The sequence below is a fragment of the Buteo buteo genome, chromosome 19 (assembly GCF_964188355.1).
Source record: "Buteo buteo chromosome 19, bButBut1.hap1.1, whole genome shotgun sequence".
In the NCBI taxonomy this organism is placed as follows: Eukaryota; Metazoa; Chordata; class Aves; order Accipitriformes; family Accipitridae; genus Buteo; species Buteo buteo.
Genome location: NC_134189.1, coordinates 1,634,695 through 1,662,301, shown reverse-complemented (window position 1 = coordinate 1,662,301; position 27,607 = coordinate 1,634,695). Strand labels below are relative to the sequence as shown.

At 49.7% G+C, this 27,607-nt stretch overlaps 1 protein-coding gene across 1 annotated transcript in view; it reads left to right on the top strand.

Annotated features, from left to right (window-relative positions):
- The window catches only part of CACNA1I (calcium voltage-gated channel subunit alpha1 I), a 158,417-nt gene extending 131,292 nt beyond the window's left edge, over nt 1-27,125 (top strand). The window contains exons 18-36 of the mRNA XM_075051956.1: nt 749-872; nt 1,698-1,766; nt 2,614-2,798; nt 3,138-3,264; nt 4,389-4,514; nt 5,004-5,093; nt 6,087-6,279; nt 7,380-7,531; nt 9,225-9,334; nt 9,944-10,077; nt 10,825-10,895; nt 14,360-14,438; nt 15,017-15,138; nt 15,904-16,242; nt 16,865-17,011; nt 21,226-21,342; nt 21,717-21,885; nt 22,772-22,968; nt 24,990-27,125. Coding sequence (XP_074908057.1) covers nt 749-872; nt 1,698-1,766; nt 2,614-2,798; nt 3,138-3,264; nt 4,389-4,514; nt 5,004-5,093; nt 6,087-6,279; nt 7,380-7,531; nt 9,225-9,334; nt 9,944-10,077; nt 10,825-10,895; nt 14,360-14,438; nt 15,017-15,138; nt 15,904-16,242; nt 16,865-17,011; nt 21,226-21,342; nt 21,717-21,885; nt 22,772-22,968; nt 24,990-25,691 — 3,253 coding nt within the window. The 3' untranslated portion in view covers nt 25,692-27,125. The remainder of the gene's footprint in view (nt 1-748; nt 873-1,697; nt 1,767-2,613; nt 2,799-3,137; nt 3,265-4,388; nt 4,515-5,003; nt 5,094-6,086; nt 6,280-7,379; nt 7,532-9,224; nt 9,335-9,943; nt 10,078-10,824; nt 10,896-14,359; nt 14,439-15,016; nt 15,139-15,903; nt 16,243-16,864; nt 17,012-21,225; nt 21,343-21,716; nt 21,886-22,771; nt 22,969-24,989) is intronic.
- The last annotated feature ends 482 nt before the right edge of the window (nt 27,126-27,607 follow it).

Genomic DNA, 27,607 nt, shown 5'->3' with positions numbered 1-27,607 from the left:
TAACTACTTTCTAATACTGATATTTCCTCCCCTGGTACCAGAACAGTCTCTCCACTTCATTTTTAGTCCCAGTACCAACTTATCAGCAGTCATATCACACATTTTAGGGCAAAGTTAGAATACTTCTTGCCTGAAAAAAAGAAATTTGGGATAAATTCTTCCTTCTAAAGGGGTCTTCCCACCAGGAGAAAATGTCCATGTATCCCAGCCAACAGTATTCTCACCCATGTGCATCGCTCCTTGAAAAGAAGGGGATTTCCTTACAGGTCATGCAGGAGAGCTCTTTGCTCTGTGTGACACGTATGCTAAAGAGCACAGTGTCTTTCGGAGCAGACAGAAGTGTGGTCCCCATGACTGCCAACCTATCTGCCTCTCCTCAGCTTTCAGCATGTGGCCTCTTTGCCCTGGGGTGGTACAAAGTGTGAGTTTGGGAGGAAAACTGAAACTCAGCCTCTTCTCTACGGGGCAAGAGAGGAGCACAGTGGTGCCTATAGTGATTAGGAAACCACTCTTGCACCGGGGCAATGGATGAAGGTTCAGCTCATTGCTTTGCCCTTGCTCTGCTCCAGGATCCCTGTATGACTGTGGGCCACCCTGGGATATTGTCATGGCAAGGGACATCAGTATCAGTGATAGGAAAACTGCTACGTCAGAGCTCAGTTTTGGCCAGACTTCTCAATTCTCTGTCCTCACAGCTCCTAACGTTGCTCTGCCCACGGCACAGGTGCCTACTGGAACTCTCTTGCAGGTTTCGCCTCCTCTGCCAAACCATCATTGCTCACAAGCTCTTTGACTACGTTGTGCTGGCCTTCATCTTCCTGAACTGCATCACTATTGCTCTGGAGAGACCACAGATTGAACACAGAAGCACGGTGAGCACCATTTCCTCCCACCTGCTTTTTAGCACAACCTCTGACAGCGGTTCGTAAGCGTTCCTGGCACTGGTATGACCTCTGGAATAACTTCAGCATTATACACCAGCTCCCACTCATCTATTCAAATGCCCAAGTATTAGTAATTCACATAGTGCACGCTTCCCCTGCAGGGTCTTATAATGGGGCAACACACTTTCTAAACAGTAATCATAGTTCCCTCCCTCTTGGAAAGTAAGAGAGTCCCCCAGGCACCTGCAGTTAAGCGATGACTGGCAAAAGGGGCAGTGACTGGGGACTAAAAGATAGAAGTAACTCCCATTCTGTACGAATGGCGCGTCATCATTCATGTATGTTGCTTTTAAGCCATCTTGGAGGTGGCTGAAGCTGGCAAGTGAAATGGCTTTTTCTGCATGTCTGCCTTAGCGATCCCCAGACCCTATTGCACTTACAATCCAGTGGTCAGTGCTCAGCAGCCCTTCAGGAAGGAGTCCCAGGTCAGTGTAGCAGGTCAGGACTGAGCAGCACTGGCAGAACAGGGCAGAGAGTGCCTTGAAACCAGATTTGCAGGATGCATTGCAAATCCCATCCACTGTGCTCTTGCAGAGTTGCGTAGGACCCCGTCCCAGCTGTGGCACGGAGCTGAGCCAAGGTGTATGAGCTAAAAGCTGCCCAGCGCTGGCCTTTGCCAAAGGCACCTCTCTTATTTTCCCAACTTTCAGACCCTTCACAGGAAAGCAAAAGGTATCAAATTCATCAGAGGGGCCTGACAGAGTGACAAGAAGTCGTCAAGATACATTTAAGGCCTTTCTCTGTTTTTTCTAGGAGAGAATCTTTCTCACTGTATCCAACTACATTTTCACAGCAATTTTTGTAGCTGAGATGACACTGAAGGTAAGTTACTGGAGATGAACTGCTGAGAGCTTTTTCCCAGTGTCAGGAACAACATGGTTCACGTTTGCTCAGCACCCTTCTAAAATCTTGCCATCTTTTCAGTGTGCAAGTCCTTCCCTCTATCTTGGTAAAGGCAGATACTGCCTGGGGTTGTGTCCTCTCTTGTCAGGCATGGAGGGGATATTTATCCTAGGCTTTAAATCTGAATGGATCTTAGTACCCAGGAGGAATAGCTGACCTTCAGGTATGGATTTTGTAATCATACAAAATGTCCATTCCCTTTCTCCTGGAGCAAGAATGGGGGAAATAACAACAATATTAATAAAATGCTCTTAGTTGAGATAATTATTCAATAGGTGTCTAAGTACTTTGCAACAATAGGGAAATCTTGTTATTCCCCTCCTGTGATTGGGAAAGAGTCCTAAAACTGGGTGCCTGAAGTTAAACCCCTAAAATTCATACCTGAATTACGGCCATGATTTGCAGGGTGTTCAGCTTTCCCCAAGGCAAGCAATTTCTGTAGTGCCTGCTGGTGTTGAGAACTGCTGAGACTCGAACCACCCCTTTAAGAGCCAAAGTACGGGGTTTAGTGCCCGATTTTACCTCCCAGGTGATCTCTGGACTGGGAGACTTGTCCAGGTCTGTGGTATGGCAGGGGAAGGTTTCCTGTGTGTTCCCTACAGTGTGCTGTTGTTCAGGGAGGCAGAGGAAAGGTGGGAACACACTATGGCCCTGTTATTTCTGGAGTTATGTGCCACCACTTTCCCCAAAGACGTTTTCCTTCATAGCCTTCCAGGCAACGTGGAGAGAAGCCATTTAACCCCCTCTCCTCTCCCCTCTCTTGCAGGTGGTCTCCCTAGGCCTGTATTTTGGGGATCAGGCTTATCTCCGCAGCAGCTGGAACATCTTGGATGGCTTCTTGGTCTTCGTGTCTCTCATTGACATTGTGGTCTCGGTGGCCTCTGCTGGCGGTGCCAAAATTCTGGGGGTGCTGCGAGTCCTCCGGCTGCTGCGCACCTTACGTCCCCTCCGGTCAGAGCCCCACTGAGCCCTGCTTGGCCCCGTTTTCCCACCGGGCCCCCCCAGGAAGGGTCCCAGAATCAGATCCCGCTGTGCCAGGCAAAGTGTGGTCTTTGACAAGCCATAAGCCACGGTGAGGTTCCCTTTAGCCATATGGCTCTGGCCCTGGAGGTACCTCATCAGACAACCAACCCATGGGACAGAAGAGGCTTTCTGGTCGCAGGAGATTGGTCCCCACTGATGGGTCACTGGACAGCAAGAGTGGGGGTCCGCTGCTGCTGAAAATGCTTAGCTTAGGCCAAACATCCCTGCCCCGTCCCTCTGTCACCGCTCCCCTTCCTTCCCTTCCAGAGTCATCAGTCGAGCCCCTGGCCTGAAGCTGGTGGTGGAGACGCTCATTTCTTCCCTCAAGCCCATAGGAAACATCGTCCTCATCTGCTGCGCTTTCTTCATCATCTTTGGCATCCTGGGCGTGCAGGTAGGTTGTTGCTGCCCATCAAACAGCCCCCGTGCCCACACCCCTGCCACGGGCGCCCGTACCCCCAGGTCCTACAGCAGACACAACCAAGCACAGCAGGAGGGGCAGGCAAGCCGGGAAATTTTCTCCACCTGCCCTCCTCCGTGAGCTTCTCCCACCATAACGTCCCGCAGCCTTTGACAAGGACAGCCGGGTCCTCAGCGAGTGCAGGCGTTGCTGGATGTGTGAGACAGGAGTTAACGCTCACGGCTGGCAGGAGCTGGATCAGGGTTTGGGTCGGCGTTACAGGGAGAGCCCAGCACGGGGCTCGCTGGGCTCGTCCATGTCACGCCACGAGGGCAAGCAGCTCAGCGCCTGCTTGCATGAACCCTGCCTCCAGTCAGCTCTGTTTCTCCCCCTCGCTCTAAGCCCTAAATCCACCCACAACCTTCTTTTATTTTTTTATTTAATCCTCTTTATTTTCAGCTGTTGCATTGCAGAGGAGCAAGGGCGTGGGCGTTACTTCCATCTCAGGGAATGTGCTATACTTAGTCTGCTCTGATGCATCTGTACAAATGCACAATCCAGTACCTTCCATATGGGGAAAGAGCCCTGGGCAGAACAGCCACAGCAGTGCAGTGCAGCTTTGTGAAAAAAAAAAAAAAAAAAAAAAGAGGAAAAAAAAAAGTATCTGAGAAGCAGGGGATGTTTTTTCTGGTTCTTTACCCTCAGATGAGATCTTCTCTTCCCATCAGCTCTCAGTAACTGCGAAGCAGGGAGGGGAGATTACTCTTGGGGACTGAATAGAAGATACATTTTTTTTTTTCCTTTTGGGCCGGTGGCTCTAATTGCACCCAGAAAGTCTGCCCTAAAGGCTGTCTGATGGTACGGGCTTACAGCCACTGCTGACCTGGGGCAATGGAGGAGGCTGAAAAGCCAGATGTGGGTTTATGAGGGTGGCCCTGGCTCCTTGGCAAGGTTTGAGCCTGTGCTCTACGTCACGTTGGCGGTCCTTCCTACCTGTCATGCTCCACCTGGCTTGCAGCCCTGCACTCCACCCACCACCTCGGGAGCTTCTGCACATCCCAGGGAGCATGGGGAACCCTGTGGGGAAAGGGGCTGATGGGGTCACTGCCATCCTGCAGCTCTTCAAGGGCAAGTTCTACCACTGCCTTGGAGTCGACATCAGGAACATCACCAACCGGTCCGACTGCGTGGCCGCCAACTACAAGTGGGTGCACCACAAGTATAACTTCGACAACCTGGGACAGGTGAGTGTGCCCGCAGCCCCTGTCTCTGGTGGGAACCCAGCACAGGGTTTGTCTCCTCCTATAGGTACCTCTCCCCGGGGCACAGATGCAGTGCTTGGAAAGCCTGATCCTTGGGCCAGGAGGGACGGTTATTTGGCGTGGGTATCCATGCAGAAGCTGTGTCACTACTGTGTTGGTATCGGGATGATGCTTACAGGTTGTGGGGGAAAGAAAAGTAGTGGCAGCAGAGAGCTTGATTTTCGTTTTCCTCCTGCCACAAAGCAGATGTTCCTCACAACCTCCCTCCCCTGGTGGGTCTTAGCTGCACATGGCCTCCTGTCCCCCCTCCCTCTCCTCCACGAGGGAAGGAGCAGGTTTTGATGTGTGTAGAGACACAGGCAGGAAGAGTATTTCAATGTTGTGTGTATTAGAGCGTAAACCCATGATTTTTTTTTTTCCCAGCCTGCCAGATGCACCTGCTCCACATCTGCTTTGCTTTGTGTGTTGCAGGCTCTGATGTCCCTCTTTGTTCTGGCTTCCAAGGATGGCTGGGTCAATATTATGTATAATGGACTAGATGCTGTGGCTGTTGACCAGCAGGTACGAAGACTTCCTTGCGAAAGGACCTTTTTTACTTTCCTCGGGCTAGTAAGGCAGAAGCATGCTTTAACATCCTGCTTCAGACACCTCCCTCAAACCAAGAGTCCCTTCCAGGGCCCTTCTGAATCCTTCGCTCACCTATTTGCAAGGCGTCAGGGTCATGCCTGGTCCATGCAGGCAGGTGCAGCTGTGGCTGTGCAGTGCACGTCTGTAGTAATTCTCACCCTCTACTCAGTTTGGATCTCACGGCAGGTCTTTATCTATTTGTAATGACAGAGAAACAATGCCATGTGCCTTTCTGGTCATGCTGGCTCCCTCCTAGCCCACGGATGGTTATTTTAATACCCTTTAAAACAGGGACTGTTGGTCTACTGCCCATTGCATCCCTATTCCTCTACTGCTAAGGCAATGACCTTGATAGTGTCCAGTGTAGGCACCTGCCATGGGATGCAGTACCACAGGCTTGAACCTTTGGGATGATGCTCCATTTACATCTGAACCTCTGCACAAGGTGCACCACTGTTATCTTGGTAGGCTTTTTGTCAGGAAACCCTGTGAAATTCAGGGCCTCCTTTCTCTCCGAGTCTGAATGACATTTCTATTCCGGTCTCATCATCATTTTGGTGGTGGGTGGTTGTGGTCTCTACTTGCCCTCCAGCCAAAGGTGTTCCCTGGAACCCATTTTACCACATGCTGGTGTGGTACTCCATCAGTGGCTGGGGTTGTACCCGAATTGTGGGTGACTCTGTGCAGGCAGAGCCTTGCCCTTGACTCCCACCCGCTCCATCAATCACCAGCTGATGCCAAAATCCAGTCAGCCAATCGCAAACTGCCTTGCCTGTAGCCCCAGCTCTTCCCAGCCCACTCCCCTGATTTCCATAACCCCTCCCCACCTCCCTAGCAGCCAATCACCATGGCAGGTCCCACCCCCATCATTTCCATACCACCATGCACCCAGCTGACTGACCGCCTCTGTTCTCCCTCCTCCTCCAGCCGGTGACCAACAACAACCCCTGGATGCTCCTCTACTTCATCTCCTTCCTCCTCATCGTCAGCTTCTTTGTGCTCAACATGTTTGTGGGGGTGGTGGTGGAGAACTTCCACAAGTGCCGGCAGCACCAGGAGGCTGAGGAGGCACGCCGGCGGGAGGAGAAGCGCCTGCGCCGTCTGGAGAAGAAGCGAAGGAGTAAGGCACAGCCTAAGTGTTTGGTCGGTTCGTAGGCCAAGGTTTTCTGAGAAAAGCCTTCTCCTCTTCTTTTTCTTTCCTGACGGACCGGTCTCTGAAACGCATCGCTTGTGGCCACGCTCTCAGCCTTCCTCCCCGTGCCGCTGCCGTGTCGCTACGCACCCCGCTGGGGCGGTCTGGGGAAGAGGGGTGGCTGACGAGGTCTGCTGGGACTGCGGGGAAGCCGCTGGGGTTTTAGCACCCTGCCCCTCGGGAGATAAGATGTACCAAAAATACCCCTGTGCACGTGCTGGTGTGCACTGTCAATGCGGGACGTGCACGCATCGGTGCCCATCCTGGGCTTGGGATAGTCCCACCTGGGCTTCCTGCAACCCAGCTGGTGTTTGGGGGAAGACCTTGACAGACCATCCTGTGTGTTTAAACCCAAATTTAAAGAAGAGGGAGGGGAAAAAAAAAAGAGGAAGACCCTTGTGTTTTGTTCCTGGCTCTTTCTGTCAATGTTGCAGTGTCATTCCTTGGGGTCCCAGACCCTCTGTGGTGAAGCAAGCTCTCTTCCTGGTGTTTCTGTCCTCTTCTGTATTACCTTTAGACAAAAATTGCAAAAGCATACTTGCCTCTGGAAATCATCCCTACTACCCCAGACTAATGGGGTTTTTCCATTTGCAGCCTGTGGGCATGCTTTCCCTTCCTCTCCTCCAGTTTTTCCCCTCTCTCCTGTGACACCCCGGGGCCTCTCCTGGAACCATCTGCTCCCTTTGATCATTTGTGATCTTAATTTGTCGAGGCATGAAATGCTGATTTAGCACCATTCCCACAAGCATAGACTAACAGATTTTCTTTCTAGCATTCCTTTCCTTGTCTTTTTTCTACTTATTTTTCCCCACTTCTACTTTCCTCTTTTTTTGCATTTTTTCCCTCCTTCCTATGTCCCCTATCTTTTACCTATCCTTTTCTGTTCTTTCTGTCTCCCACCTTTATTCCCTTTCCTTTCAACACCTATCACCGCTCTTATGCCTGCTCCCTCTTCAGTGTTTCTTACCCATTTCTCTCTTTCTTCCAATTTCTTCCTAATTCTGCCCATCTCCCTCTTTCCACTGAAGAGGCGCAGCGTTTGCCGTACTATGCTACCTACTGCCCCATACGCCTCCTTATTCATTCGGTCTGCACCAGCCACTATCTGGACATCTTCATCACTTTCATCATCTGCCTCAACGTGGTCACTATGTCCTTGGAGCACTACAACCAACCTGTGGTGAGTGAGATCATGGAGATAAGCCCTGCCTCGAGTCATTATGTTATTTTGCTACAGCTCTCTGATGACCACGGCCCACCAGCATAGGTGGGACGCTTGAGTGTCTCTTACAAAATACTGTTAAAGTGTTGCAAGAGTTAATGTAGTAGGCAAAGTTATGTGAAGAGTTCTGTACGTATCCAGAAAGGTAGCCCCTACTCAGATACCTGCTATCCATTAAAATCAATAGAGAGAAGGCATCTAAGCAAGAGTCAGGCCCCTAGAAAGCATGGTGCAATTAAGTCTCTATGCTTTATATTATTAAGTGGATGTGTGGGTTGCCCAAATTTAGCTGCCTGGTCTGCTTTGTGTGTTCCCTGTATCCTAACAGGAGGAGTCGTGGAAGCAGCAGTGCCCTGAGAGCTTCAGGCTTTGCATCAGGTTTCCAAATGTCAGTCCAATTCTCCTGCCATATGGCCTGAGCTGAGAGGACTAGAGTGGCTGGTTGTGTGTCATGGGATGGGATGTCTTTACTGAGCCGCCTTTTTTCCGTAAGAGAAGCTGCAGGGCCAAAGCACTGAGCAAAGCCTCTCTCAGCTGCAGGGGGTGATTCCCAGTAAAGGGCCTTGAAGGCCAAATAGGTTGTATACTTTGGCTGGGGAAGACCACGTACCTCTCAGTGTTCCTGGTAAAGTTCTAGAGGCCTTTGATGGGAAAAAATATATGCCGCACATATCAAAGGAGCTTTCTGCCTCCATATGTAGACAAAGCATTCATCATGACATCGGCCCAGTGGCATTTCAGTTTTCTTTTCGGGATAGCCTTGGTTTAGGTGACAGCTCTGGTGTCTGAGCAGATGCGTCCAAAGTAGCTCAGGCTTTGATCAGGAGCTGAATCTGTCTGTCCTCATTCAAATCCACTGCCAGGCTCCTCTGTCTCTTGCCCAACTGCCCAGCTTTTATCTTGCCCTTGATGGTGCCCAGTTCTACTCTGCAGGAGCTCTCAACCTTTATCTGTTGTCATCCTCATGTCAGGCCTTTGTTCCCGAACAAGTCAGTCCTCTTACTCCTCAACTCCTTCCCCTGGAACGCAGGTCCAGCCATGCCAGCCTGCTGTCAGGCTCTGCTAAAGAATCTTGCCAAAGCACTTCGAACCCTTCCAGTACAAACTGCCACCAAATGCTGCCCACTGCTCACACTGGTCCATGGTGGTGGAGAAGGGGCAGCACATAAGAGAACCAGAAGCCCAACAGCTAAGAGATGCCACGTATGCCTGCCCCAGACCAAAGCACAGAGGCGTTTCCTCCCATCAGAGGTGATACATATCCACAACTGGAGTAATCTTTGTGCCTTACTTCTGGTTGATAGCTATGCCAGTGCCATTAGCATGGTGGCATCCAGGTGGCATGGGCTACTGGCAGAAGAGAGGGCTTGATGGTACTTCATGGATTCTCCTTGTAATAGCTGCCTCCTCCCCGTTATACTGAGCAATACAGGAGAAAAGAGCAATAACTGATCCTGAGAATAACAAGGGGCAGAGGGGTCAGCTGGTGGTTGCCCTTAGTAGGCAGCCTCCACATTCAAGTGGGTAGGAGGCGTGGGGCAGCTTCCCCACTTCCCAATGAACTCCTGGCACTCAGGAGAGCCTCCCCACCCAGGTTATGTGCTTGATGTTGCTTTTGCCTCAATTCTTTACCCTCTTTTTCTGCTGGCAGTCCCTGGAGACCGCCCTCAAGTACTGCAACTACCTGTTCACCACCGTCTTTGTGTTGGAGGCAGTCCTCAAGCTGGTGGCATTTGGTCTGCGGCGATTCTTCAAAGACAGGTGAGCGGAGGGTTACGCCAGTTGTGACCGTGGGACAACTGGGGTTGGGGTGGAGGTCTTGAGGATGAATCCCTGTCTGGAGTGTGAGGTGGTAACAGACTGCCCTGACTGCCTCCCAGTTCTGCGCAGCGTGGACCTAGCTTGAGCCAGCATGAGCCGCAATGCGTAAGCAATAGTAAGAGTTGTCCAAAAATTGCCTCTTGGTTGGCATCTGCTGGTTAGGCTAGAAAGCAAGGGAGGTGGGGTTAGAGAGAGCCATTTTTTTCCTGCCCCTGAGGCAAACTGGGAGCATGCTGAAGCAGAACGTATATAACGAAGCTGATTCGAGGTAGTAAGGCCATAAAAAGCTGAGCCCATTAGTCAAAGCATAGCACCATAGTAACACAGCTCCATGCTTTCAGATCGGGCTGGCTTGCCTCTGGCTGCTCAGGGTGTGTGCAAAGTGAATCTCTGTTTGTCTGCAAAAGCCCATATAGGCTGTCTCAGAGTGGGGCCTTGAACTCATACATAAAGAAATATTTAGGTTGAAGTGGAGACAATTCACTTTCTTTTTCAGGGAAATGAAAAAACTCCACCTTCCTTTATTCTCTTAATTTTTTTCTTCTTAAGGTGGAACCAGCTCGATCTGGCCATTGTGCTGCTGTCTGTCATGGGCATCACGTTGGAAGAGATTGAAATCAATGCTGCTCTCCCAATTAACCCCACTATCATCCGGATCATGAGGGTGCTGCGTATTGCCCGGGGTGAGAGAGACACTGGCCAGAGGCACGGGTGTAGGCGGCCATGGAGTGGGACCTGGTGCCATGGCTTGTTGAGCAGTGGCTGTAGAGTCATGGGCTCGCCCTGTCCCTAGCCCGGGGAGGGAGGCAGGGGGTGTGACGAAGGACAGCCTAGAGGCTAAGGCTTTCTGCTCCCTTTAGCCAGGCATTTAGGTGCGGTGGTTTTAACAGGGGGTGAAGGACCAGGAGGGTGAGCAGATCATGTCAGAGCTGAACTTTCCCTGTTGTTTTATGGGGCAAGCATGGTAGTGGTGTTTGGAGAAGGGGCCACCAAGCAGGTTGAAGTTTGCACAGGGAGGGGATTGCATCTTCCTGATGGTGGCCAAGGTGTGCTAAGCTGCCTTAACAGATGGTGGCTGGAGGAAGGGGATGTGATGGAACGAAAAACCAGAACAGAGGGAGAAGTGTGATACACATTTCTGGGAGAAAGAGGGCTCTTGGCCAGACTGGGTGAAGCAGAAGCAGCCCAATAGGCATGGGTGGCAGAGTATTTAGTAAGAAGAGGATGGACTGGAGGAGAAGGAACCACTAGGACTGTACAGTCAAAAAAAGTGGGAAAAGAAAGAAGGGGGCCAAGGGGGACAATCCAGTTTTTCTAGGGCAAGGGGATACAGGACATCTGTCTTGTGCTACTGCCATTAGTAAGTCACACAAAGGATGGACCTTCTGAGCTCAGTCTGAGTGACACTTCTCTTGTGCTTGTTGTGGCAGTCCTGAAGCTACTGAAGATGGCCACAGGAATGCGAGCACTGCTGGATACAGTTGTTCAAGCCCTGCCACAGGTAAAAGAGACCAGCTTCCCCAAAAATTCTCCTTTTTGAGAACACCCTTTTTCCAAAGGGTTGATTCTTGTGGAGTCTCAGAGCTGGTGTCCACTGTGTTGTGCAGGCAACTGCCTGAAGGTGATGTCCAAGTTTCCATGTCATTCATAGGGGTACAGCTCTCCTCAGCTAGGTGTTGTCCAGGTTCTCATGTCAATCACAGGGGGACAGCTTACCTCACATCTCTGTTCTCCAGTGGTTGAATGAAATAAGCCTTGATCCCTGGATAAGGGCAGATTTCTTCCCATCACGTCTAGCTAGTGACTAACTGCTTGCAGCTAGTTCCCAGCTCCTCTCTCCATAAGAAGGGAAGAGTGACTGGCAGCCAGTTCAGGAGGAAAGGAGGTCTTTGCGTCTCTACTCCTCTCACCCTTCCGCGCGTGTGCCTCCCTTTCCCCCCTCTCATTCACACTCCTGTCACTCCTTTTCTTAGCCAGTGCTTCCCCCTTCCTACTCCTTTTTCTTCCTTTCTCCTCCTGGATCCCTTTGTGTTGCTGAGCCTCTCGTGTACGAGAAGCAGTGACGCGCTCTGTTGTGGCTCACGCAGCCGGCAGTTAAGTGTCTACTGCAAGACAGCTAGACAGAAGGATTTCATGAGCTGTGAGCGGCAGCTGTTCCCAAATGAGATGCTGACATGGTACTTTACACAGGCTTCAAGCCCACTGTGAGGATCCTCTGTGATGGATGAGCAGCCAGGGAGACTGGTCCTCTTCCTTTTGGATCCTTAGGAGAGAATTGTTAAGCAAGGAGTAATGGCACCAAGTGGCTCTACTGATCATACATCAGACCATTCCCCTGGCAGGCCCCGAGCAGGCAGCTCTATTGCATGATATCAAAATGCACGGGCATTTGTCAGTTGATTTATCAGCTAATGTGCCAGTCTTGGTGAGTGATGCAGAGCTGACGATCAATCTGAAAACAGCATGACTAGTTACCCAAGGAGTTTACTTCTGATGTTGGTGGCAATAAATGTCAATCTGAATTAGAGGAATCTTGTGGCACAAAAGCGAGGTGGAAACACTGTGATCTTTTATGGATCCTGACCTCTGTCTGATCTCCCATGCTTTTTATTAAACGATAATAATTTGTGGCTTTGTCTAATAATAATAATATAATTCATATGTAGGATATCATCCAGGATAGTTGGGGGCTGAGATACACTGGACAATGGAAGGAACAAGAGATTAAGTGTGTTCTTATAGCAGGCAGCTTTGAGCCAGTAATGTTTATTAGTTCTGGCTCTGCTGCCCCAGGCTGGCTCAGTGCAGCTGCTTTGCACCTTGCTTTTTTCTGTTCCACGAGCCACAACAGCTGATTTTTCTTAGGCAAGGGTCTGGAATGGAGCAGGTCTCCAGATCCGGCACCTGCATGTCTGTGGCATGTTTATTCTGCAGCCCACATAAATGCACATAGATATTAAGAGCTGGCTGAAGTAGTATCCAGAAGCCCTTGATAAGAGGACTCTGCAGTATATTTGCGCTTAAATAGTGAGAGTCAACTTCTACCCACAAAATGTCTCTCCCTGTCATGTAGATGGAGAAACTGAGTCATCAGGCAGTGAAGTGTTTTGCTCAGGATGGCAAAAAGCACAGCTGGGACCTAAATTCAAGTGTCTGAGCCCTGCTCTGGTCCTAGCCATAAACCACAAGTATATTCTTCCATACTTTATAAATTCTGGCTTTTCTGTTTCCCATTCACTGCCAGCTTCTTTGCTAACCAAGATGGTAGGTCAGGTCTTTTGGAGGTCATTAATATCTGCCACAAAACCCTCACAAGCAGGTGTCTAAAGGTCTGGCCTCCAGGTATTCCCTGGAAAGTAATAACAAGCAGGCCTTAAACCTTCCAGCATCAAAGCCTACAATCAATCCACTTCCTATTGACTGGCTTTTGCTTCCTTCTGTAACAGGTTGGCTTCATTTAATAAAGTTATATAACAGAGGGATCAAAAATCACTCCATATTTAAAGTTGTGTAAAAATCTGCACTTAAAGCAGGGCTAAAATCTCCCAGTTTCACTGTTAAAAGATTGAATTTAGTCTCCATATTTTATACACTGGGTCTTCAGGGGACAATTGAATTATCTGTAATATTATTCTCCAAGATTTATTGGCTTTGCCAAAAGAAGCAGTTTAAAATAAGCTGTCCTTTCCCTTGCGCTTTTTCCTCCTCTCGACCTTTCTCTTTATGTTCCTAGAGCACAGACTCACATCAGGGATTTGGGCTTGCTAATGGCACATAAGGCATCTCCACTTGTCCTGTTTCAATTCCCTTCCTGTCTTTGTTATACTGCAACAAGTCTTGATAGTGAATAGAGCTTTAATTTTAAAGACCCCTTTGGAAATGTAGCCCTTAGCTAAGTTTTATTAACTTCTTTTTCTTAATACCCTGTAGACACAGACCCAGAGGTATGTGTTCACAGCATTTACTATGGTGTCCAATTTAGTCATCAGAAATAATTCCTTCCACTGAGTATGTAGGGAGCCAGGATCTGGCAGCCCAGGGGAGTGGGTGGGCTGAATCATTTATTTCTCTCCTGAATTTGGATGGCACAGCAGTTGCAATGTCTAAATTAGACTCCTGAAGTGGATGATCCTAACAAAGGCCCAGACCACATGCATTCAGATCAGACACTGTTCAGTTTTTCAAAAACACCCGTATACAGTTAGGTCCTTAATTTTTCCCTGCCTTCTCTTGCTCCACCAACAGTGTGCTAACTGTTACTGGTATTTTCTGTTACAGTTCAGCCTACGTCTTCCAAAACCCCCTCCTGCTCCTCACGTATAACCCAGCTGCCCCACATGCAGGGAGGCAGGAGACTCAGAGGCAAGCAGGAGATTTGGGAGAGTGAGGACTTGGGAGCAGAGCCCATGTTGCTGGTGGCACCGCTGCCTTTGCGCACCACGAAGCAGCAATCCTCGCGATGGGGGGTTCCAAACAGCCGCTGCTGGTGGCCCAGAAATCAGGCTTTGACCTATTATTCATGAGTTGGAAAGGGAGCTCTGCTTCCTCTCTTGCTCTTCACATGAGCATAACTTCAAGGGACCTCGGCAGTTTGGTGGGGCATGCAGCACTGCGGGACCTGTCTGTACGCTGTAATCCGTAGCTTGTCCTTCACCCAGACACACTGGCTTCACCTTCTGTGCCCCTGCTCCAATGTTCTTGTCTTCATCTGGCCCAGAAACTGCACACTTCAGTCAGCCCTGGTCAGAGCTTGTGCTGGAGTGAAGGCAACTGGGAAAAGAGCGTCCTTCAAGTCCAGTTGCAACAGGTGCCATCACTGGTGATTTCCCAAGCCTTGAGGAATTGTTTGGTTGCATTTGTACGCTAGGAATTTGCTGCTGTTGTCTTCAGGCTTTGAAAGACAGAAACTTGCCGGTACAGATGAAATAGGCTTTGGGGTAGGCTGACCATGCTGTTCGCTTTCAGGTTGGAAACCTCGGACTCCTTTTCATGCTCCTCTTTTTCATCTACGCTGCTCTAGGAGTGGAGCTCTTTGGAAAACTGGGTAAGTCTCAAGCAGACCATGCTCCAGTGTGAGCCACAAACCTGCTGGAAAGCTGAGGTTTCTCAAAATCAGTGCTCATTCAATAAAGGGACTGAATTACTTGATGGCCTTTATTCTCCCTTATGCGTAATTGATGTAAGAGGAATTTCCCTCTAAATTGTTATTGTCCTAACAGCCTAACAAAATAAAAGCAGTGTCTGGTTTCTCTTTCATTCTTAAACTTTTGCTTTTTCGGCACTGCCTGCCTTGATACTGCCTTCAAGATTACAAGAAAAACTCAGGGAAAGTTTATTTACATCTCTTGCCATGGAATATTGATCAAGAAGAAAGGCAGCACAATGACACATGGGGAGGATATCCCTGAGCAACTGAGTTACACTGCCCGATATCCTGGGGCTGGGCCATCAGGGATTTTTCTGTATTGCTGGGCAACAGCCAACTGTTGGGCAGGGGGCTGATGCCATGACCTGAGGTCTCCAGGCTGTGAGAAGCCTGAAGTCCCCTTCCCTGGTTCCTGCTCTTGCTCTGGGGGTCGGCAGCGTGCCCTCCACTGATAGCTGTGATCCCCTTCCTTTCAGTATGCAACGATGAGAACCCCTGTGAGGGTATGAGCCGCCACGCCACCTTTGAGAACTTCGGGATGGCCTTCCTCACGCTCTTCCAGGTGTCCACGGGTGACAACTGGAACGGGATCATGAAGGTAACTGGGTCTCAGGGGCGTGGATGCCCTTATTGTGGGGAAGGAGAAGTTCTGATGTGTGCTCTGTTCAGCAGTGCTTGGGCCAAAAAAGAGGAGGAGCACAGGAGCTGGGTTGCTAGATAAGGACCCTGCTTGGGCCACAATTTCCCTCCTCATCATGGTAACTCATAACTTGGGCTCGTCTAGTCCTACAGACATGTGTCTGAGGAAAGTTCAAGCTGTCCTTGGGAGGAACAAGACGACTGTCCAGACTAAGAGGGAATATCCACTGTTGTCAAGCCTGTTATCAAAGCTTAATGTAGGCACGTATGTTGTAGGACGTGTAGGACATAGCACACATCTGCAGAGCTCCCAGGGCAATCCAAAATAAATCCTTCCTTCAGAGGACATGGAGAGAGGAAAGTTCTTTGAACACATATAATGTTTTTGAGTCTGGCTAGGAGAAGGCAGTACCAGACTGCTCATTTTTGTTCTTGCTCATGTGTGGGGCTACAGTGGCAGCAACGTGTGATGGCCTGGAAGTAGTTTGCTCTGTACGCCTTGGGATGTATTTGCTGTGAAGCAGAGAGCACATGATCAGATAGCGTCCCAGATTCTTTGAGGACCTCATGATCCCAGAGGGTGGGGGGTGATAGAAATGTTTGCCTTGTTCTTTGCGTTGGCATCAGCGTTTTTTGACGGAAAGAGCAGCCAAGCTTGTATTCTTACTTTAGTCCTTCCTTCCTTCCTTCCATCGTTCCCTCTCAAACCCAACTTCCCCTCAAGGATACCTTGCGTGACTGCAGCCACGATGACCGGAGCTGCCTCAGCAACCTGCAGTTCATCTCCCCACTGTACTTTGTCAGCTTTGTGCTCACAGCCCAGTTTGTCCTCATCAATGTGGTGGTAGCTGTGCTCATGAAACATCTGGACGACAGCAACAAGGAGGCCCAGGAGGATGCAGAGATGGATGCTGAGATTGAGCTGGAATTTTCACATGGGCTGTGCTCCCGCAAGTCAGGCTCCCCAAATTCAGGACAGGGAAAAGGAGCAGGAACAGGAGGAGGTGGTGGGAGAACAGATCCTGAAGGCCGTCTGTGCATGAGATGTTATTCTCCAGCACAGGTGAGTACGCCTTTGAGCTTACCAACCAGACTGAAGCAAGTAGCTGTGGGGAGAAGCTGGGCAGCCTCGGTGACTGAGGGCTTAGCAATAGCAGATACACTCTTGCACCTCGGGGTGAGAGGTTTGTTTTCAGCGGCAGACTTTTGAGTTGGTAACATCGTGCGGGGACAGGGCTGTGACAGCAGTGGGTCCTGTTCATCGTCATCGTGGTGTAGGGACCTGAGGGCCAGCAGAGGAGGGATGGAGCAGATCAGCTGAAGGTGTGTTAGGAGTACATTTGAGAGGGGAGCTCAGGAGAAGGGAATGGGGGAAATGGCAGATCAAGAGTGAGGCACTCCAGCAGAGCTGGAAGGGAGGCATAAGCAGTGCCGTGGTGCGCTGACGGTGAGTGAAGACAGTCCCTCTTTTTTTTTTTTTTGTTGCATTGAATTCTGGCACCTTTACACACCCTAAGGAGCAAATGCTCCCCCAGTGACCCTGTGCAGGTACCTGCAGAACAAGGTGCTGCTCCAGATGAGTCAGGGTGGAGAACCCAGCCCCAAATTCACATGAAACTTTGAAGCAAAAAACTCGGCATTCTTAAAATGATCTCTCCCATCCTCCCCCCTTTCTTGTCCCCTAGGAGAACTTATGGCTGGACAGTGTCTCTTTAATTATTAAGGACTCCTTCGACGGGGAGTTAATGATCATCGATAACCTATCGGGCTCCGTCTTCCATCATTACTCCTCGCCGGCCATGTGCGAGAAGTGTAACCATGACAAGCAAGAGGTAACCTGCGTACGAGGATGCGTGAGGGGACTCTCCCCCAAGACCTGCACACCCACGCCCACACGCCTGCAGGTCGTCCGATGTGTGCTTCTGGCTGTAGATCGTGTAGACAGAGAGCTTGTTGACCTGTTTGTCATCTGTCACGAATTGCTGATACCGCCTCTAGTACAGGCCTGCCCTCCTTAGCCACGGGGGGATGTTGGAGGTGGTGGAAAGGTGAGATGTGCCAGGACGCAGGTCAGGAAGGACTGAATGAGCTGTGGAGAAATACTTATGAAGGTGTCCTGGCAGCTCTTGTTGTGTTCAATTCTGCAAGAAAAGCCGAAGTTTAAGTTCATGTTGTACAGAGGACTGAAAGGATCTCACCCCAATGACAGCACTCAGGGGCAATTCAGTGGGAGATTTAAGCATGTGTTTTGTCTTCATTTTAAGCATGTGCTTGCTTATTCCCTGTTGAGGTTGATGAATTAAGCACATGCTTAAATGCCTTGTTGACTAGAGTCACCGTCTGTGAGCAAGGATTGGTTTGTGGTGAAAACCAGTTAATTAGTTTGAGCAAAAATTAAATTAAAATGGCCCCACTGAGAAAGTTTGAGAGTCTCTTTTCTCATGTAGAACCTGTTAGCTGACAAACGGGTTATTGCTAAGCGCAGGACACCAAATGGCTTAGACTTGTGCTTCTATAGTTAGTAGATGCTTTGGAAAACTACTTCCTAGGCCATTAGTCTTTTCAGGTTGTGAAACTTCAGGAGTCTGGGAGAAGTTAGGTGAATAGCAGAATTAATTTTGTTTCTGAAATCATTTTATTGTAGTTAGGTGCTATGATCGTGGTCAGACTTGTAACATTAGCATGGCTCATCTGACAGTAAATCAGTACATCAGTGGCAATCTTCACCATCTCCTTCCCCATGACTAACTTGATATGTTGCTATTGCTTATGAAGAAACCAGGAAAGCTGGGAAGAGAGCTCTCATTGGCAGATTACTCTATCCCTGGTTCTGATGTTCTAATTTTTTTTCAGCCTTTCAGCTATTTGCTTGTCCCCATAGCTTCCCTTTGAAATATCAAAATGCGAATATTGCTGTAGTTTATCAGTATTGCAACACTTCACAAATAGATGCTGCATTAATACAGCCAAATAACTAGTTTTCAATTAACTGCATTTTGCACTGCTTTGCATAAATTCATATATTCAGGAATTGGTGCTCAGCCTTCTCAGGAAATCAGGTCTTCTAAGGCATTCCAGAATGATTACCCCAAAATTAAGTCATTTGCAGCTAGTTTGCTGCATTTGAAAACCTTCCAGATAGTCTTCAGTATCTTGCCTAGGAATGAAGACAACAATAACAGATTTTTTTCTTACCTTCCTAGCAAGGAAACTAGGCAGCAAAATCTTCAAGCACAACCCACAGCCACAGCAAAGAGTTTGACAGAATAATCACAACCAAAGAATTATTCTTAGACCATATTTTCTAATGGCTGTTATAGAGCCATAAATTATTTTTCAAAATTGATATTTCAATACTTCTAAAATGTGGAATTGAAAAGAAATGGTCCAAATACAGGAATAACGTTAGTGGTAAAATGTAGGTATTTTATTTCTGATCATATGAATCAAAACTGCAGCTCAGGATTTTAAGTCATGGTTGCTCATGACCTTCTCTTTATATTTCATAGTATAAAAAACACTGAGGAAATTCCAAGAGGAAATCACTACATGGAGTCACAGCTAGGCTTGTCCCTGCACTAACACCAGCAATGCACACAGTCATTAAATGAGAGTGTACTCTGGTACATCAACATATCCGAATGTGTGTTGTACACACAGAATTGTACTATCTCAGAAGCAACTGACAGCAAGTTATATAGGCAAAACAGGTTTTATCTAGTCCTATTCAATGCATGTGTGTTTGAACAAAACAGTATGCTTGCTGCCCGCCCAATCACCCTTAACCCTGCCCTTGTGACAAAAATCATATGTCAGCCGAAAATGTTCACTTCCATTTCGCTTGTAGTTTAATCTGTCAAGATGCTGAGCACAGTGGATGGACTCAACACTTAAACATACGCTCAGAGTTATTAAGCTTTTTGTTGCATTGAGTAGAAGTGCTCAGCATCTTTCCCAGTTATGCTGCTTGCATCTTCAAACCAATTATTTGTACAATTAAGGATTTTTGTAATCATGGCCCTGTTTTTGAAGATATGCTATATCTGCAACTAGTTATTTTCTAAGGGATATGTGTGCATGGTTCAGTGTCTCAGGTTGGTGTCCCTGGCAGTTTTCATGGACTGTGCTCCTAGTGAACAGCCCCTTCTCCCCCCACTGCAATTTTTTAATTTTTTTTGTTCCTTATCTTTAGTCAGAAGATTTTTAAATATTCTGCAATAACGGAAGCTATAAGAACAAACCATCTTTTTTTCATACTGCTAACCTGTTCTCTTGTCATTGCTATCCTTTCACTCTTGGGCTGGTTGACAGTTAGATGTCTGTGTATTGGTGGCTGATAGAGTGTTTAGCCAGTGGCAGGAGTTTGCCAGTGAGCAGCGGTGAACCGTTTCCACACATGCAGTTTATCTATTCATGACTTTGTTGATTATGTTTTTTGTGTAGATCCCAGGGTGGCCAGAATTTGCGAGCAAGCGGTTCAGTGAAGAACAGACTATTCTGGCTTTTGTTGAAACCCTTTTTTTTATGGATGGAGAAGGTAGCGGCAGATGTTATCACATTTCACGCTCGTGTCTCTACAAGCACAGTTGTAAGGCTGTTCTGGTGTAACAAGCACTTAGGCGAGTAATGGATGAGTACGCACATTAAGTGGGACTGAATGAAGACTGTGTTTCTCTACACAAGTAGTTGCTGACTGATGGCTGTGTAGCGTGCTTGTCTTAACTTCATTGTGGGCTCTCTGGTGCGTCCGCTCTCAGCAGCAGTTGTTGGTTTTGGGCTTTCTTCATGGTTGAACGGCACCATGTTCCTGTGTCAGAATAATATCCCAAATAAGGATGTCATTTGTGCCCTTTATTTAAATCCAGCTCTGGGTTTCCATCCCATTTATTCGAAGTGCGTTATTCCTCGGATGGAGACCTCTTCCAGTCTCTGGCATTGGCACAAGCCACTAAACTCCCAGCTCGAAGGAGTCATCTCTCCAAATGTTCCACCTGCTCTTAGAGCAGAAAAGCTGTACCTGCCTCTTACAAACACAAACGTAGGGGAGGACAAAATAAATGGCCAGGAAGCAAACTGTCCTGACTGAGACAACCCAGAATATAGCTGTCAGGAGTCAGGTCGTGGGAACTGGTGGGACTCTAGAGACCAGTGGTGGAAAGCCAAGACAGGAGGGACAGAGCAGCAGCTTAGGCTACTAGAAAAAGGAGATGCTTTTCAGGCATTGTGGGAAAGAGACGTCAGGCAGAGGGGAATCGAAAGCTTGGAGGAGAGAGGATGGGAGAGGGGCAGATGTGCTATGAAATAGGCCAAAAGATGAAGCAAGGTCAGGCATGGGACTGGGGCAGAGCTGAGGCTCAAGGATGGGAAAGACGCAGTGGTCAGGTGTGGTTTCAGAAGGCAAGAGAACACAAGTATGAGTGGGTGGGAGGGGTGAGTTTAGGGATGGAGAGCAGGACGGGAGACGGTGTTAGCTGAGGTCTTGGGTAGATTAGAGGTAAGGGGAGAGGGGAGACACAGGGAAGCTGGAGAGAAACAGAGTTTCAGTGACGAAGGTAAGAGAATATGAAAAGCATGATACCGGCATGGACTGCAAGAGGCATGACTATCCCTGGAATGAAAGCACCTTCACCTTTAAGCAGGGCTGTCCGTGGTGCCTTCAGAGAGAGGGGTCCACTCCTCGTCCCTCAGCAGAGCAGACTGCCTTGTCACCGGCCCGAGGGAGCCCTCTCCCCGCCTGGCTTTACTTGCAGGGCCTTGTGCCAGCCCTATCGCTGGGACAGATTCAGGACTCCTTCCTCCAATTCTGGCACTAGAGGAGCATGGACTGGCGGTGGGCTGCTTACAGATCGTATGTTCAACCTTCCTTAAAAAGTGGATTCTCCTGCCCAGCCCAGGTCTGGGTTAGGCAGTACCTGATGTATCCAAGGAATATAACCTAAAATTGATCTTGGGTCTACAGGCTCTCACTTATCCACCATAAACAGTGTGACTGCTTGAAAGGTGGGTGCCAGGCATGACCTGTGACAGCTCCTTTCCCTTTTTGCAGGTCCAGCTAGCCGAAATGGAAGCATTATCCCTCAACTCAGACAAGTCCTCTTCCGTCCTTCTAGGAGATGAGTCAGACAATCACAGCACTTCTCAGCTGAGTCCTAAGGAGATCAAGGTTAGCCCCGGGTGGTCGTGGGCACGTTGCACCATGTGCTGTATTCCTGCCCCTGCTCATTTGAAGTGTTCTGTATTCATCCGAGTGTCCCTGCTGAGGAATACAGATTCAGGTCACTTTTCAAGAGCTTCTCCATAGAGACATATCGTGGATTTGAGGAGAAAAAAAGGGATGTATGTTTTAGAAAGTTCTCTTCACTACTGTCAGTAACTTCCTCTGAATGAGCTTAAATTTAGGGGATTTGGGCTGGAAACCTGAGCATCTCTTAGCTAGCTAGAAGATACCTTCAGAGTCAGCCCTTCTTGAGGCTTTCACAAGTCTGCTCTTTCATCTGCCATTACATTTCACAAGGCTTTGTCCTCATTTTTTTCCAGCAGGATGGCCAGGACAGCCCTGACTCCAATGGGGTAGGCGATCTGGGGGAATGCCTGCTCCCAATATCCAGTGCGGATGGCTCTACAAACCCGGACAGTTACCTGTGTGAAATAGAGAAAACTCCTTTCAACTCAGTCCAGTCTTGGCTAAAGCATGAAAGTACCAAAGGTGAGCATGGCTTTCATCATTCTCCAGGTCTGCTGAAAGTGTGGGTTGGTTCGGCTCATCCGCCTTTCCCCGGCCTCCTCCCTGCCAGGAATGGAGTTAATGTGACGTGGGGTTACACTAACCAAGAATTAGTTTTCAGGTTGCCAGTCATCAGGAATGGGGTGAGGAGCAGTTTCTTCTTTTGCTGCTAGATTTTATATCCTCCCTCAGACCTGCCTATGCGAAGTACCATGAAAGAGCTGATTCCTGTTCACAGTAACGCGCCCATGCACAGTCAGAGAAGAGTGGGGACAGAATCCCCTGACGTGCCAGCTGGATGAACTGTGCTCACTTGGCACGGTAAAACGTTGCTGCCCCCAAGACCAGGCTACTCAGGTACCGGTTCAGGGAATACGTCACACATGTCTGCCCTTGGTGGAAGTGCTCCAGTACTACTCTTGACCATCCTCTGGCTTCCTGTGGTCCCCTGGTTTCCCAAACCACCAGTTTATTTACCTCCCTTCATCCCTTGCCTTGCAGGATCTGCGATGAAAGTCCTCTGGCAGTGACAAATAGTTGAATCAAGGCCTCACAGCTCAACATTTTTCTGCAAGAGCAACTACAGGAGGGGCGAGCTGGGCTGTTGCTTTATGGGTCTGAGCTGTGTTAGATCTTCCAGGTCTGGTGCAGGTTTTGGTCCTTGAGTAGAAATTGGGACCCATGGTGTGAACACTAGACTGAGACTTCTTGGCTAGGAGTGTGTGTTACTAAATATCCTCTGTACACTGGACTTGCAGGACCCTCTGTGTAACAGCAGCGAAGGCACCAAACCAAATTGGAGGACTCTTCAACTTTCTTTTTTTTTCTGTTTCTGTTCTCCTCCCCATTTCTTTTGGTGTTTTGTCAGTCCCTCCCAGCCCCTTCTCTCCAGGTGCATCTTGCCCTCTGTTACCTGTACCAGCAGAATTTTTCCACCCAGCCATCTCTGCCACCCAGACAGGGCCTGAGAAAGTCTCATGTCCACGCAACCTTCCTAAGATCTCTCTGCAAGGCTCATGGGCATCACTGAGATCACCGAGTGTGAACTGCTCACTTCTTCATCAGGTGAGGATCCCCGCTTCCCCCCCGCTAGGAAAGCTTGATCACATCACATACAAACAGAGGGGGCTGAATGGGGGGGAGGGCAGAAGAAGGAGAGAGGCAGCTGTGGTCATGGCTGGGTGACCCGGACCTAACCTGCTGGAGGAGCACGGTGCACCGCAGAGTGCGGGAGTGTTGGGGAGGAGAGAGGGTTGTATAGCAAAGGGGTGTTGTATAGCTCTCAGTCCTTGAAAACATATCATCTTCTGCTTGGGATCAAAAAATAGTTTGGCAGCTGCAGCTAGCCCCACGCGAAGACAAAATCACGCCACCTTTTAGCTCGCCCCGGGGTCCCCTGCACCGAGCGCTGCCTGCACAGCAGCTGCAGCGTGAGCCAAGGAGGTGGCAGCCGCGCAGCCTCCTCGGATCCTCTTCGTGCCGTGACTCCAGATCATGCGCTTTCTTGGTTGGAACGGGCTTCTCCCCACCTACCTCCTCCGTAGCCCTTCATGCCACATCCACACGCCGCATCCCTGAGTTTGCTGTCTTCCCCTGCCCACTTAGCTCTTACATCCCAGAAAGGTGCTGTCTCTTTCTGAAGAGGCAGCTATTTCTCACTAATGAAAGAGAAGAATAAAAGCGTTGAGGGAAGATCAAGTGTCTCTGAAGAGCAGAGGAGGCAGAGATGAAAGTCCAATAGAGATCCCTCTTATTGTTCTTGGAAGATACTCCATGAACAATTCCTGTTTGAGGAGTACAGGGACACTCTATTCCAGACAAACTGAAAAATAAAAATAGAATCATATGTCATCCAGTTCTATGTGACAGACACTGTTGGCACAATACAAATGTGTATAAATTCACCAAGGATAAATTTAGCCTTGAGCTGAGACCACTGAGTTGTTGCAGTGTTGAAACTTCTGGTATAAGTTTAGACATGAAGAAAAAGAGCTCTGGAGCCGGTGTACCACTGGGGCAAAAGTACTGAACTGTTGTAAAGCTGAAATTGGTAAAGTTCTGATTATGTGATGCAGACTGTATGGAATAGCCATGGTTCAGGAGAGACTGCTTACAGTCCTAGGTGCATCATTTCCAGTGCTGTGGCTGTGTCCCAGTGACGATCTCATAGTGCAGCCCAGTTTCCTAGGAACAACTGAAATGCAGCTTAACTGAGCCCTCATACAAGGAAATTAAGGCTGTTTCCCCTTCCTGCTGGAAGGGGACCCCACCTTTCTGCCCTAAATACCATCATTGTCACTAGTGCTCGTCAGAAGAGCCATGAGGCCTCTCTTCTCTCCCCAAATACTGCTGATTTTTTAATGAGAGGAGGTATATGTACAGAGCCTGAGGCCAGTGTACAGAAGTCCCCTGATTTCTGGCCAGCTGATGGTTTTGATGTGCCTGCAGCCTGTGTGACAGGTTTACAGGGAAGCGAAGAGTGAGCACCCACAGGGATCCTCAGCTCTGCTGGCTCCTGGACCACCCATGGTCAGGGACAGCCCAGCAGCGGGGACTGCAGATCTCACAAATCCAGTACCCCTTCCCTTTGGTGGAGCATTTCACATGGGAGGGGAAAATTCATTCTGGAGCAGAATGAAGTCAGAGCTCAAAATGCTGAAACCTTTCTTCATTCTGGAGCAGAACGAAGTTAGAGCTCAAAATGCTGAAACCTTTCTTCATTCTGGAGCGCAATGAAGTCAGAGCTCAAAATGCTGAAACCTTTCTTCATTCTGGAGCAGAATGAAGTCAGAGCTCAAAATACTGAACCCTCTCCTCCTCCCCCAGAAGGGAATCCCCTGGGCAAGCTGCATGGCTGGTGCTTTGTAGCATTGCTCAGGTGGTTTAGAGCTGCCCTCCCCAGCGGAGGAGCGCGGGAAAGGAATTGGAGTTTTTCCCCCTTTTTTTGTAACTGTGGTTTATTTTCGCACCCCAAAGTACTCAAAAAAAAAAAAAAAAAAGGCAAAGCCTGTTGCCCCCTGCCCATCTCTTCCCCCCTGCGCCCATCTCCTTCCCGCGAACCGTGTTCCCACACTCCTGCTCCCCAGGCCCCGGAGAGCGATACCTCGCTGGACAGCCGGAGCAGCAGCTCGGCGGGCAGCCTGCAGACCACGCTGGAGGACAGCCTCAACCTCAGCGACTCCCCGCAGTGCGCCCTGGACCTCCCGGTGGCTCTGTGCCCCGTGCCGGCTGCCGGCAGCCAAAGACCCCTGGCAGCCCCCCTCTCGCCCGCCTCCCGCCGCCGGAGCCTGCGGGGCCGGGGGCTCTTCAGCCTGCGGAGCATCTGTCGTCACCAGCGCAGCCACAGCAGCGGCGGCAGCACCAGCCCCGGCTGCACCCACCACGACTCCATGGACCCCTCGGACGAGGAGGGGGCCGGTAGCAGCCTGCGGGGGGGCGGCAACAACAGCGAGCCCTCGGAGACCCTCAGCAGCCTCTCGCTGACCTCCCTCTTCTCCCCCCCGCCGCCGGGGCTGACGCTGGTGAAGAAGTGCAGCAGCACCAGCAGCCTCCACGCCAGCCCCTCGCCCCGCCGTCCCACCGCCCACCGTGCCAAGCCCTTCTACACCGTTGACCCCCGGGGCTTCCTCTCGATGCCTTCTTGGGTGACGGACTTCTGCAAGGACACCCCCTCGCCCGGGGATGGAAAGGAGCCGGACGGCCCCGGCGGACGGGGGACGGGGGACCGCGGCTCCCCGCTCCCGTCCGAGCTGGAGCTGGGTGACGGAGTCAGCAAGAGGAACAGATGAGGGTCCCTGGGGCGCAGGGAAGGAAGCGTTTGGCCGCCGGCACGGGGAGCATGTTTCGCTAGCTTCTCCCCAGCAGCAATTCCAAAGGATTTGCAAGAAAAAGAACCAGGCAAACAAAAATTTATAAATATATATATATACATAAATATATATATATATAGAATAAATACTCTGGTACCGTACCTCAGAGGCGTGGGAGAGTGCAAGCAATACGGGAACGGTCCTGCCCGAGGGCAAGACCTGGACCATCACCGCAGAGACTATAGTGACAAGAAAAGGCCATGGGGCTGGGAGGGACGGGACCCTCCAGCCAGGTGACTGCCGCGCGGCAGCTGTTTAGTTATATACATATACATATAGAGAGAGATCGATTTATTTATTTTTTTTACCGAGAGATTACGAATTTCGGAAAGTGCTAAGGAGGAGCGAGCAAAGGGGGGCTGAAGGGGGTGCTACGCCAGCCGAGGGTGGGGGCGAAGGGAAGCAGGGGGAGCAGCAAGGGCCGAGTGTCTGGGGTTTGCCTTGCCTGTTTCTGGGAACTAGCTTATTGTCCATGCTTCCATTTCAAACATTAAAAATTGCGGGCCAGATCTTCAGGTCGAGCGTAAATTGGCAAAACGCGATTGTGCGCTTCTGCTGGTGTAAAGCAGCAAAGCTCTGGCTTGAGGTGGATTCATGCTGATTTACAGCAGGTGAAAATCTGGCCCCGGCAGCAGGGAAAAGCAAACAGCCATGGAGCACGGGAAGCATTTTGAGGTGAAAAGCCTTGCTTTGAAGGGAATGTGTGAACATAGCGGGCGTGCTCATGGGAGGAGGGGATGGAGGCTACATGGCATATTTTTGTTGTTGTTTTGTTGGGTTTGTCTTTTTCATTTTCCAAAGAAAGAAAACTGCTAAGGGAAAAAAAAATTACAAGACATGCGGGGAAATTTGGAGCGGGAGTGGCAGGGTGGAAGGGGAGGAGGAGGTAAAAAGGGGATAGGAAATGAACTTTTCCCCCTTTCATTTGCAGTAATTGTGATATTTTATTTTAGAAGCCCAAAGGTGCAAAAATCATCTCTAGAGAAACCTATCTGTTATTTTTGTATCTATAGCTATATATATTAAAGACGACAACAACTAGAATTTTAAAAAAGACAAATAAAAGCAAAGGGGGGCTTCAACACCACACAATGTAGTCAGTCCCCTGGCCGAGGGCTAACCCTCTTCCAAGTCCCACCGGGAAGACCCTACAAGAACACCCTCAGCGCGGTGGCGGCTCTGCCTCCTCTCCAGCATCACCTTCATCCTCTGGCGTTTTCCTGATTTGCATCAACGTAGCTGGGACCAGAGTCCTGCTCAGTGCCAACCGCGGACATGGAGAGCAGGGAATATTGGCGCGTGTGTGTAGGTGTGTGTGTGCACGCAAATGTAAGGATGTTTATGTGTGTTGTGTCCAGGCAAACTGGCTCATCAGCTGGAGAGAAGGGGAGAGGGAGAACTGCAGCTCTCCTTGCCAAAGGAGGGTGAGTGGGGAGGGCTGCGGTGTGGAGGGTGAGGGCAGACCGTCTCCTTGAACCATGCCCTGCCTCAGGATCCAGGATTTGATCCAGGATTTGATCCGGCAGACGTGATCCTCTCCCGGCAGGGTTGCAGCAAGGCCTCCTGGAGGCTGCATCCTTGCCTTTCCAGCAATATGACTGCACGTGTCTCCTTCCTGGCCAGCGCCAGCCTGGATCTCCTCCTGCAGCGACTCCAAGATTTCATACCCTTCCCGGGTTTGCAGGTGGGTAGGAAAGCCAGCCAGCCGGGGGGGGGGGCACAAAGAATTTCGGATGTCACCTACCACCCCAGGGAAGCTCCGCTAAGGTGTGTTAGAGAAGACAGAGTGAGAAGGGCAGCGGGGGGAGGACAGCAGCCCAACAGAGATGGGGAGG